This window comes from Grampus griseus, assembly GCF_964374135.1.
Source record: "Grampus griseus genome assembly, chromosome: 19".
NCBI classification, from domain to species: domain Eukaryota; kingdom Metazoa; phylum Chordata; class Mammalia; order Artiodactyla; family Delphinidae; genus Grampus; species Grampus griseus.
In genome coordinates this window covers 45,203,795-45,216,007 of record NC_139013.1, presented here as the reverse complement: position 1 = coordinate 45,216,007, position 12,213 = coordinate 45,203,795, and the positions used below count along the sequence as shown (strand labels likewise).

Genomic DNA, 12,213 nt, shown 5'->3' with positions numbered 1-12,213 from the left:
TTCAGGGGGCCAGGCCAGTGCTTTGTGCTCTCCAGGAAGAAGGGGCTGGTTCTATAGAGGTAAGGGCTGGGCCCAAGGCCCACACCCCAGTCAGGTGAGTGTGCAGAGAGCGACCAGCCTCTCCTGGCAGAGCCAGCACTCCTGGGACCACCATGAGAACAAATCTCTAGGACAGGCAGCAAGGTCCTGGGGCAACTGCAGCATCAGGCGGGGGCAGGCATCGGTGGGAAGGAGCAGGCCAGGCACGGGTTGCGTTTCTTTATTGGGACAGAGGGTGCGCCATTCATATGGACCTCTGTGCTGGTCCCTATGTGCACAGATGTGTATACACATATGTACACACACATCCACAGGAGGCCAGAGCTCTGGTGCGCTGGGGAGGTCAAGCTCTTTTACAAGAGGGCATTAGAAAGAACCCGATTCCAGAAAATGGGGGCGTCTGAGGCTGCGGCCTCACCCTGGCAGGAAGCCAGCTCTGTCTGAATGCCAGAGTGCAGCTGACTGCGCTGGAGGGCCTGTGAGAGGAGCTTGGGTGGACAGAGCTTCCAGTCCCCTACCCTGCCCTGCGCTGGTGGCCAGGCCCAGCCCTGCCCCTGAGGCAGGTCCTCGGGCTCTTTGGGGAGGGGGCCTGAAGACCCCAAGTGCTCCATGGGACCACTCCTTGGGCCCTTCCCCAGGCCAGGCCTATCAGAGGACAACCCTCCGGTCCAGGTGATCCCCACGCCCACTCCGCTGATGCCTCACTTCCAGGTGCTTCTTCTGGACCCTTTCAAAGTGCTGCAGCAGCTCGGCGTAGTCGATGCTCGGGGAGTCTGCTTTCTGTGACTTGGGGGCTGCCTTCACACCGTCTCTGGGGAAAGGGAGCAGAAGGGCTCAGCGTCAGTGTCTCAGCACATGATGCGGCTGCTGGAGCGGGGAAGCATCAGCCACAGCAGGGCCACAGGCTGGGGGAGCTCGACCGCGGGGAGTCCAGGTGTAGGTCCCCAGCAGTCAGCCCCAAAGAGCAGGGAGCCCTATGAGCATCCCCTCCCCCACAGCTAGTGGGACCAGTCAACACTGCTGCTTGGATAGGGCCTTCAGCCTGTGGGCTGGCAACGGTGCCCAGAGCAGGCATCACATCGGGAAGCATTTCCTGTTTATGAGTGGCTCCCTTTGGGGTGAAAGCCAGGGCTAGGAGCCAGCCAGGAAGCCAGCTGGGGCCTGGAACAAGGTCCAGGGAGAAGGGGGAGGAGGCAGCCTGGCCCTTTCTTTAGGGCAGGGCTAGGGCCGGGGACCACAGGGGTGGCTGAAGTCTACTGGCCCTCAACTTGGCAGGACATCTGTTTTTGAACGTTGGGGCCCAGAGGCCTGCAGTCACTCTCTGTCCCTGCGGAAGGAGAGCTGGTCTCCCCACTGGGCAGGTGATGCCTCCGGGAACTCCTCTTGCTAGCACTCTCCGCAGTTGCTCTGTACCGCCTCACAGCTTGTGCACTGCACAACTGCCACGGGCCTGATGCTCCCTATAGTTGGGCAATGCATTCGCCCTGCTGCCCCCTTCAAGCCCAGGGTTGAGCTTGCCCCGGGGGACTAGATCCACTTGGGCCCCTGTCCCATTCCTAATCATCACCCCAGCAGAGAGTCCCAAGAAAAGACTCTGCTTCTCCCTCATTCTGGCCTCACTGGAAGCAGATTTTTGTGGGCTGGGAAGGATCTGCTTCCAGGCCCTGAGGCCTGGTGGCCCTGGTAAGGGATCTCATGAAGGCTGTGGGCTGATCAGCTAAGCAGAGAATCCTTGGGCCCTTTGAGTTCATGAAAAGACCCCAATATGGCAGGAGAGGTCCAGGTAGCAGCTGAGCACAGGAGCTCGACAGACCTGGACCCAACTGTAACACGACCACCCCCTAGACACTTGACCTTGGGCAGGTAACTCAGTATCCTCCTCTGTAAGGGGGTACTGCCACAGGAGCCCCCCCATGGGTGAGGATTCCTCCATACTGGACATGAAGAACTTGGCCTGATGCCCAGCCCCAGCCTAGGTACCCGATGGGTGCCCACTGTGGCTACAACTCTGTCCCATTGAGGTAAGGCCAGGCGGGGCCCAGCAGCTCATTCCATTTGGGTGAATCACAACGGTGCTTCACCCAAATGGAACCCTCACCAACGAGCCTGGCTCCTGGTAAGGCGCAGCCCACCAATGGTCAGAGCCTGAAAGCCATCTCTGACCAGCCACCAGGACCAGGGGCATTGGGAACTCTTCCCATGGTTGGGATGCCATCTGGAGCCTGGAAGTGGGCCCCTGTACCCCTACTCAGCCTGGTCCCTTCCTGCTAAAGACACACCACCTGACAACACCTTGGACTGTGGCCGTGGCTGCTTCTTTCTTGGGCCTCAGGCCCTGCCTCTGGAGCTGGGACTCAGGCAAATTCAACAAAGATCAAAACGAGCTGGGTGGGGCTCGCTCTAGGGGGCCAGACTGCGGGCAGCATTCTGGTCTCTGGCTGCTTTCGACTCCCCTGGGAATGGGGAAGGGCCATCCCTGTCCTAGTAACCTGTGGCCCGGGTGCTACTGCCCCAAGAGAGCAACTCCCGCTCCTGAGGATGCTGAAGGACACCCTGCAGCTTGGAGCCCTAACGCCAGAGGGTGGCCAGATGCTACCCCAGCCCAGAGACGATCCTGAAATGTGCTGTCTGAGGCTGGGCACCCACGGATCTGTATGCTCCTCTCCGCAACACTCTCTGCATTAGATCCAGAGGAGGGAAACTGAGATTAGGGGTTTCCAGGGAGATGCCAGCATGGATGGCAAATCCAGGGTGATGTGCACAGATGTGGCCACCTGAGGGTAGGCGTCGGGAGGACTGGGCCGCACCTTGCTCTCTGGGCCCTAACGGAGGCAAAAAGTCCTTCCCCCCCATGACTCAGCGTCCCTTTGGGGCAGACCATTCCTGGCCTCAAGTCTTGGTAGCAGGGAGGGGTATGTCCATGGGTACGAGGACTCCACTGAGCATTGAGGCTGGGCCTCTCCCTGCTAGTCACAGTGGGCACGGCCGCTGCTCAGGCCTTCATGTTCTCTGTGTGTTTACAGCAACCCTCAGGCAGTGAGTGGCTAGGGGACACCCAGCCAGCAGCACAGAGCTGGGGTTCCAGAACCCAAAGCCAGCCCTCTCTCCTGCCACCGCACCCACGCACCTGTCACCAGCCTCTCCTTCAGAGGCTCCCTCTTGCCTCACTGAGGAGATGGTCCCTGGGGAGTGGCCCAGAAGCCCGAGCGGGGGGCCAGGGTTCCCTAGTCCTGCCGGCACCCTGAGTGCACAGAAGGGGGGGGATGGGCAAGGAGCAGAGACTCCCCCAGCTGTTCCCGGCACACGGGCCTGTCAGGGAACCTGACGCTGTCTTCCAGCTGCCCGCCTCTCCCGGGGCTGAGACTGTCCTCAGCCCCCTCTCCAGGGCGGGAGCTGTCCCTCTGTGCCCAACCCTGCAACCTGACCCTGCCCCCAGCTGTTCCTGAGGCCCCTTCCTTGCCCAAGGCTCTGCTGCCTTTTTCTATGACAGCTCTTCCTAGGTCCTTGCAAAGAAAGGCTGGGAACCCAAAGCCTTGAAGACTGAGTGGAACCTCAAGGATCCATTCAGTCCAAATGCTCACTTACTGATGAAGAAACCAAGGGCCCAGAGAGGGCATGGGGCTTGCCTGAGGTCACAGAGCAAATCCGCAGCAGAGCTCGGACCAGATCCAGTCCAGGCCTGTGCACCATCCACTGAGCCAGAGGCCTCAGCCCTTTGGCTCAAGACTTCCTGACTCTGACCATGGGAGATCTGGGGAAAGCCTCATTTCCCCCAGCTTTCCTCTGCAGACTTGCTCTGTTCTGGCTTAGGGAGCGCAGGGAGGAGTCCAACTACTCTGAGCCTGCCTTCCTTTTCCATAGGATGTTCCTATATGAGGAGATGCAGCAGGCAGAGCTCTGAGAAGGGACTGGCCCTCAGCAGCACAGGGGCTGTGGCCTGGCCCAGAGGTCACAGGGAAGCAGCCGTTCCTGCCTCCTTCTCAATTTCAGCTGTACCTTCCCTCCTAAGTGGCTGCCAGGGTGACCCTAACACCCTTTGGGCACTGCAAAGGCCAGCAGAGGCCAAGGCAGCAAAGCGAGGTGTGGCGTCAGGGCCTTTCCGACTCCCAGGAGATAGAGGTGCTCCGGCCAAGGGAATAAAATGCACACCTAACTCTGCAGCTGCTCCCGCTTCCCTGGGACACTCAGTGCGCTGAGTGCCTTCCCCTGAGGATTACCCGGTGGCACCAGGAGCAGCTGGGACAGGGACCAGCCCTCCACCCCTGAGCGCTGCCGTCTGGGGAAAGGGGCAGGGTGGGCAGGAGCTGGGCCTTGGCCTGGAGGCCACACCTGCTGGGGGCTCCCAGCCCCTCCAGCGGCCTGAGGCCGACAGCCCATTAGGGGCCCCACGCCCAGCCCCTGGAGAGACCAGGTCAGATGGGAGGGGTGGTGGTGGCCTAGACCCTGGGAGACGGAGGGCACAGGGGCTCAGGTCAGGGGCCCAGAGTGCCGGGCAGGCCCATCTCAAGGCTGCCTGCATCCATTGCAAGGGCAAAGGCCCGAGACCTTTGGCGGGGGGCGAGGCGCCAGGCCTGCCGAGGGGGTCTAACAGCTTGGGAGGGAATTCTAGACACACAGGGCATCTGATGCAAGCTGGGTGCGCTCCATTCAGCGTAAATCTTCTCAGTGGCTCTGCTTGTTTCCATGGTGACCCGACAAGTGAAATTTTCCATCTCTGATGCCAAATGCCTGTGGATGAGGCAAAGCCTCCAAGGGTTACCAAATATAGACATGACCCAACAGGCTCTGGGGACCGGGCCAGCAGTGGGTTCAGGGTGGGAGCCTGGATGCCCCCGAGGGGCTGCAGCCCTCCTCCCCAGAGGCTGCCGTGCTGGGCCTCTCCACGGCAGAGCTCCTGGGACCCGTGCTTCCCGCGGACAGGTCGCAAGCGGGGTAGCCACGGGGGCACCCTTGCCTCCCACTCCAGTCAGGAGGAGATTGGGAGGGTCCTAGCAGTGCCAGGGTCACTCAGTGGCCAAGCGTTGAGCCTCTGCTACAGATGGGAAGGGAGGGCTGTCTGAGGCCCGGGAGGGACCCTATGTAGCTCTCTTGCCCACGTACCACCTGGGACGCAGTGGCTGAGCTGGGGCACGAATTCCTCCCCTCTGGACTTTCTCTCCAGGGGCCTCTGTTTGGGTCACGCCAGCATGCTCTCAGGTTTTTTGATTTCACTCCACCCTGACTGCTGGGAGAAGGTATTCCAACTACCTACCACCGCATAGACGCTCCCAGAATCTCCCAGCCCGGTGCTCTGATATGGAAACCCACGGGCAAGTGGCTGAAGGGTGGACAGTGTCCGCAGTGACAGGAGGTGTGATGCCGAGCTGAGGGCGGGCCCTGGTAGCCCCTTTAAAACTTCCCGCTCGCCAGACCCTGCCAGCCCGGCCAGCCCTGGCCCTGCTCGCTGACAGAGCCCCGCCCCCACGAGCTGGGCACTTACCCCGTCTGCAGCAGCTCGGGGTTGGGCACGCACTGGAGCCGGTGGGAGAGCAGCTGGAAGGCGCTGCTCTGGGGCAGCAGCATGAGCAGGCCGTACAGGGCCTTGATCAGGTACGGGTTGTTCTTCACATCCAGCAGCTGCAGGCGCAGATCTGCGGGAGGGCAGAGGGCAGGGGTCAGGCACTGCTCTGGGTGGCACCTCAGCCTGGCCAGGAAAGGGCCAGCCTGGTGGCCGGGGCTCCTCTCAGCCAGACATGCCTGCCTCTCCTCCTGCAGCGTCTTAGCCGTCCCCATGATCCCCCTGCCTCTTCTGACCTGCCCACCTGCCTTCCGTCTGATCTTCCCAACAGTCACCTGAGCCTGGCGACCCCCAACCTGCTGCCAGGCCTGGTCCCCTCCCCCAGCACTCACTGCCTCCCTGGCGATGAGGGGGCTTGGGGCCTGTAGCGTAACAGATTCCCGGGTCTGCTCTGCACGTGCCAGCACGAGAGAGCTATAAATAGGGTGAGCTGGAGAGAAAGACTGGATTAGGGCAGCTTTAAGGGAGGGCAGGATGGAAAACGCTTTGGTGTGCGACCAAACACCCATCAAGCCCCTGAGTGTCTGGTGGATGCTTTTGGAAATCCATGTCAGACACCAGCCCTGCCTCCCCCACCAGACGGCGGGGAGACGCACCCGGGTCTTGCCCAGCATCCGTCCCAGATAAACAGGCCCACGTGGCTCTCCTCTGAGCCCTTCCAGGAGCATCACTCGTTTCTACCTTCTCCGAGGCCCAGTCTCAGGCGTCCTTGGTGGAGGACAAACCACAAACCTCTGGAGAGACCGTGTCACCCCAGCAGCTGGACGGGGGCCTTGGGGCCAGGGTGAGCCAGGAAGCAGGGGCCTCTCACAGCAGCCCCTCCCCTCACCCCAGGTGGCAGTCCTGCCCAGGCCCAGCGACTCCAGAAGAGGCGGGGACCTGTTTTGAATCTAGTCCTGGGCCTTGGGTAAGCTGGGCTACGGGGCCAAGCCAGCTACCAGGGGGGTCTAGGCAACCTAGGGTTGGAATGGGTGCTGGGCAGGACCAGGGGACGTCTGCTGTGGTCACCCCACCAAAGCCCTGGGCCTGGAGAGGTGTTCACGGCTTCTCTAGGGTCAGGCTGGACCTGCCCCCAGGCGAGCGTGTGCCAGGCTGCCCTGGGAGGCCTTTGGGGAAGTGAAATGTCAGGCCAGGGGGCCATTTGGGACAGGCTTCGATGCACTGCCCTGGGAACAGGGTCTCCCTCCTGCTCTTGGGTCCCCTGGGCATCTGTTACTGTGATGGCTGGCTGTTTGGAGAAGCTGTCTTCTGTTTGGATGGGAGGGGGCCCCTCGGCCCCTGGGTTTGCCTTTGGGCTCCAGGGTGAAGGCCGACGGGCTTGGCCTGGGCAGATCGGGGCGCCACCACAGCAGGAGGCCTGGGTGACCAGCCCGGCAGGAGGGTGGCCACCGGCAGGGATGCCTCCCGGCTTCGCTACCAGGCCGTAAGCACACGAGCGTCATTCAGAGGCTTGCCTGCCTTGGGGAGCGGGCACTGTATGTGTCGAGGCGCCAGGAGCTGCGCTCACCCCAGCCAGCTGCCACTTTGCACATTCAGCCCGGGTGTTACAATCAGGCAGCTCCTGGCAAACGCCAGCTCTGCTTTGCAGAGGGACGAGGGCGTGGATCCTGGGCACAAGGGAGCAACCTGCGGGTGGGCCCAGGGTGCCCCCAGCTTCCAAGAGCCACAGCGGAGGGCAGTGTGCTTGGAGGGGTGGCCGGGGACAGCTCTGGGACGGCTGCTCCACCTGCCCCCCACGGCACTGCTCCAGTTCCCCCCGCAGAGGTGACACTATTCTTCAGGTGGGTTCTGCCCTCAGCGCTGGCCTGTGTCGAGCCCTGCCTTAAGGCGCACGGGCAGGACGCACGCTCTGATGCGCATGTCCCAGCCCTGTGTACCTCCTCAGCCCTGTCATCCCCATCCTTACGTTTCTTGACATTCTAGAAGCATCCCTGGGGTGACTGTTTTCGCTCCCTCCCCAGTGGTAGCCAAGAGCTGCTCTCCCTCCCACCTCCCTCCAGGTCTGCTCACATGTGAAGATGGGGCACTCGATCAGCTGCACCAGCTTGTCTACCTCCGTGAGGAAATCCACAGTGACCTCCAGGTCCCCGCTGGGTGGGTGGTCAAGGGAAGTGGAACCACTGGCCAGGGCAGCCTGCCTCTCTGGGGGCGGGGGCAGCCGGGGAGCTGGGCCCTAGGGGCTCGACCCAGCGGCACAGAGCACACCTCCCACTGGGCCCTGGCTTGCAGGCACAGAGCATGTTTCCACCTGAGCAGGATCAGGACACAAAGGACAGCAGCCTATTGTCCCCCTGCCTCTCTGTCCCTCACAGCTGTCCCCCTGCGCAGCACTCCGGCTCTGCTCCGCCGCTCTCTCCTCTGTGCCCTGCAGGCCCTGAAAGGCGCTCATCACCGCCCTGCAGCCTATGGGGGAGGGCTGGGCAGGAAAGGCCCCTGTTCCTGCCTGAGTGGATGCCTGTCAGCAGGGCCAAGGTCAGGGCTGCTGCAAGCCTGGGGCCTGCAGTCCTCGGGTCACACCAGTGGCGGAGAGGAGCAAATCGTAGTCTGAAGGCGAGCGGGCACCCTGAGGGAGCCAGGCGAGGCCACAGCGGGCTCTCAGTGGAGGCACCTCAGGGCCCCTCTCTCCTTACCCCCCAACTCCTGGCCCATCAGGGAAGGAGACCAATTTTGCATCCTAAATGTCCGTCCAATCCGGGTCACACACCAGACGTTCACAGAGGAAGCTGGTTTGCTTCACGGTGTTTCAAACAAAAAGCCGACCATGGATGCCTTTCTCTGAGGCAGGCCCTGAGCGGCGCTCCGTCTCCCTGAGGCCTCCCCTCCAGCCTGCTTCTCCCTGTCCTGTCCTCTGCTGGGCCCTGGCTCTGTGGGCCCCAAAGGTCCTGAGCTCCTCACCTACCGGCCTGCTGCAGCCCGGCAGCCCCCCTGCTCCCGGGCCTTCTCTCCCCACCCTGCCCCAGCACCACGCAGAGGGCACCCTGCCTCTTTCTCGGGACACCCTTACCTAGGTAAGCACCCATCCCTGATCCCCAGCTCACAAAGCTTCTCCAGGGCTAGCTCCCCTCTACGAGGCCCTAGATGACCCTGTTTACTGGAATCCACCCCTCACTGTGCCCTCACGGGTCCTGATGGCCTAAGGCCTGGAGGCGGAGCGTAGGGTCAGGGCAGAAGGATGGCAATTGGGCCACCACGTGGGTGGGAAGGGAGCACCCGCTCCGCCCCCCACCCCCCCCCACCCCCAGAGGCTGGGCTGGAAGAACAGTGAGTGAAGGATACAACTTCTGGATGAGGTCGTAGGCGTGCCGGTAGTTCTGGGTGAGGAAGCAGAGGGACACCGTGGTGACTGGGTTGTGGCACCAGGAGCGGTACAGGCAGCAGAACAGGTTCTGGCTCTCCTGAGGGGGGAGAGGTGTAAGCAGTTAATCGAGCCCCCGCTCCTTCCCCGCGGGTGCGCGGCCCAGACTCAGGGCCCCTCTCAGAGCGCCAGGGAGCCCAGCTGGGAAGGGCTGTCACAAAGGAAACGCTGACAGCTCCTCCTCAGACCCTGTCATTACTCTCCGTCCCACAGAGCCACATGGTGATGGCTGTGAGGGCCTGCTGCTTGGGAGTGAGCCTGTCCTTTGTGCTGGTATTTCTGCCCTCGGCAAACAACAGTAATCGTCCTCTCCACAGCCCATGGTCCCGAGCCTGTGGGGCTGGGAGGCGGTGTGACCGGAGGGGGGCGGGGAGGAAGCGTCCTCAGGGCCCAGGCTCTCCCCGGCAGTGCCCTCCCGCCGTCCTCAAATGCCATCTCTTCCCTCCTCTGCAGCCCACCTTACACTCGGGAACCAGCCCAGGAGCTGAGCCCACACTCGAGAGCCCCTGCCCCGAGGAACATTCTTTAGGCCTCTGCGAATGTCTGGAAGGAACCACAGGAAGAAGGCAGGGGTGTGGCCTGGGTCATTCCCAGTGGCTCAGCCCCAGATGCCCTCAGGCACAGGCTTGGATGTCTTGGAGACTCCCTGAGAGAGGGCCGAGGCAGGGTCTGAGATGGGAAGGTGGTGACCACAGCCCAGATGAAACGTGCTGGAGCTGCCGGCACGTCCGGGATGGCGGCTACCCCTGGGGGCCCTCTGCAGCTCAGCCCCCCTCCTCTGGGCCGAGCGAGGCCTTTGACCCGTGTCCCCCAGAGCAGTTCGGTAGAATGGTGAGCGCCTCCCTGCTCTCTCTGACCAGCCCTGGTGGGTCCTCACCGAAAGCCTGGGCCAGGCAGCACTGTGACACACCCTGGCTTACACGGGGCATCCTGTAAGACAGATGTGTCCCTCTGTGGGAGAGCGGGGTCCTGGCCAAGGAGGAGGGTGAGGAGAGCAACGACCCCGGATCCCCAGTGGGGTTGCAATCCAGAGGCCTGACCCTGACTGGGTGACACGGCCCGGCAGGTCTGACCCTGCGGGTCCTGCAAGGCGGGCTCAGAACCCAACCTACCCTGTGTGCGAGGGGGCAGTGCTGGTGGGGTGCAGGGTGTCAGGGAGGGCACGTGGACCTGGAGCGGGGTCTGGAGTCTTCTGTGGGCAGAGCGGGTAGCTCCAAGGAAACCCGCTGTGACTCCCTCCCATGGCTGGCACCTACACGCAGCCAACCCAGGGGGACTCCTATTTGACGGCGGACCAGGGAGACCTCAGGTCACATTCTCGTCTCCTCCTCGCCAACCTCCGGGTAACGAGGGCTGGGCTGGCATGGCCGCGCCCGTGGGCACATAGATAGCACCAGGCTGGAGCCCGTGGGCGGGCAGTACCGGGGTCTTCAGGTCCTTCAGCTGGTTTCGCAGCTGGAAGAGCTCAGTGGAGGTCAGCAGGATGGTGTTGAGGGTGTGGACCATGGTCGAGGCGAACTTGAGGTCCTCCTCCTGGAGCAGGATGTCCGCCATCGAGTGGAAGATGTTCTCCGCGTTCAGCAGGAGGCAGAGCTGCCTGGAAAACGGGCCGAGTGGAGGCTCTGGAGGCCTCTGGGCCGCAGCTCCGAGCCCCCTCCTGAGGAAACCTGCTCTTTCCTGGGCCTGGTGTGGGACCCCGGCTCTGGGGCCTGCGGAGGGCCAAGGGGGCTGCTCACAGCGGACCTGGCTCCACGCCTCTCGGCAACTCCAGAGCCCCACGGGCTCCATCTATCCCCCGGCCCACCCCAGGCCAGGAAGTGGGATCCCGAGAGAAGCAGCGGGGCCTCTGGCTGCCAGTGTGGCCCCAGGAGCCCTGAGGTACCTTTCTGATCTCCCACATAGCATAGCAACGCCTCCCCATGTGCCAAGGCGCTCTGTGTCCCTTCCCGGCTTTACTTTTCTGGCTAGAGATTATCTTCACGTGACAAATCCGCACTCTGCTCATCCGCGGATGGTGTCCCCCCGCCCTCCCCCGTGAGAGCCCGGGGTCAGGAGCTTGTGTGGGCTCTTCATGGTGCCACCCACGCCTGGAGTGGTGCCTGCACGTAGCAGGGGCTCGGTAGGTGCTCGTGGGGCGAACAAGCCCTAAGGCAACCCTGAGTTCTACCTTCGCTGTTCGATAATGAAACTCTGGTGGGGAGGCCAGGTGACCTGGCCAAGGTCACGGGATGACTTAGGGCCACTTCTTCCCACTATCTCTCCTCTAATAAGAGTCTTGGGGGGGATAAGGCTTGGGCTTTGTGAAAAGGAGACTCCATTTTATAAAAGGGAAAACAGGGAACCCAGAGAATGGAGGAGGAAAGCAGTTTTCCCAGGGTCCCTGGGACAAGGTGACGTCCACAGTGACAGGCAGGTATCAAGGACGCACCTCAGGGAAGCCTGCTGACCTCCCTAGGTGGCCGCTTGCCCACAGAGGCCTGGCCTTGAGGGGATGAGCAGGCCTTCCTGCTGGGAGTTTAAGGATCCCAAGGCTCTTGAAACTAAGAAGAGCAAACCAAGGAGCTGGCAAGTGGCTGGGAAGGAGGGTGGGGTGTGGCCCCCGAGCCCTGCCTGTTGGGGACCGGTGTCAGCAAGGCACCCCGTCCCCATCTCCTCCTGGTCTCTGCTCCAGGGAAGCATCCACAGACCAGGCCTCAGGCTTGTGGGGACGACGGGTCTGAGGCCTCAAGGTCTCAGGTGCTGGACAAAATGAGCCCCATTTGGAGCCCACGAGCCTGAAGTATGCCCACCCCAGGTCACTGAGCTCACACTAAACTCGGCGTTATCACGGTCTGGCTTCCCGTTTCCTTCCAAACGCCAGCCACGCCTTGGGACCAGACTGGAGAAGCTTCTTCCCCACACCCGGCTCCAAAAAATCCCAGAGCATTTGGTAACAGAGAGGCCAAACCACGAGGCGCAAACAGCAGGCAGGCCGTCTACAGCCTAGGCCCGGCTGGAACCGGCAGGCTTGGGCAAGAAACCACCAGAGAAATGGAAACAAAGCTGCTGGGGGGACGGGGCCGGCGGGTGGTGTGGGGAAAGCCCTGCCACAGTTGCGGGAGGGCAGGCGGAGCCCCCCTGCTCACCTGGTGTGGGTGGAGGAGGGGCCCGGGCCCTGGAGCCCAGTGCCCCTGCCCAGCTGTGTGGCCCAGTGTGTCTGTGTGACAATTTCTCCACCTCCGAATGGGGGTGACATCTACCTGCACCATGGGGGCTACTCAGA

At 62.5% G+C, this 12,213-nt stretch overlaps 1 protein-coding gene across 1 annotated transcript in view; it reads right to left on the bottom strand.

Annotated features, from left to right (window-relative positions):
• Positions 1–249: 249 nt before the first annotated feature.
• The window catches only part of LOC309837242 (protein VAC14 homolog), a 98,173-nt gene continuing 86,209 nt past the window's right edge, over positions 250–12,213 (bottom strand). Inside the window, exons 15-19 of the mRNA XM_082677667.1 lie at positions 10,374–10,548; positions 8,873–8,991; positions 7,607–7,686; positions 5,519–5,669; positions 250–850 (exon numbers count right to left, since the gene is read on the bottom strand). Coding sequence (XP_082533793.1) covers positions 688–850; positions 5,519–5,669; positions 7,607–7,686; positions 8,873–8,991; positions 10,374–10,548 — 688 coding nt within the window. The 3' untranslated portion in view covers positions 250–687. The remainder of the gene's footprint in view (positions 851–5,518; positions 5,670–7,606; positions 7,687–8,872; positions 8,992–10,373; positions 10,549–12,213) is intronic.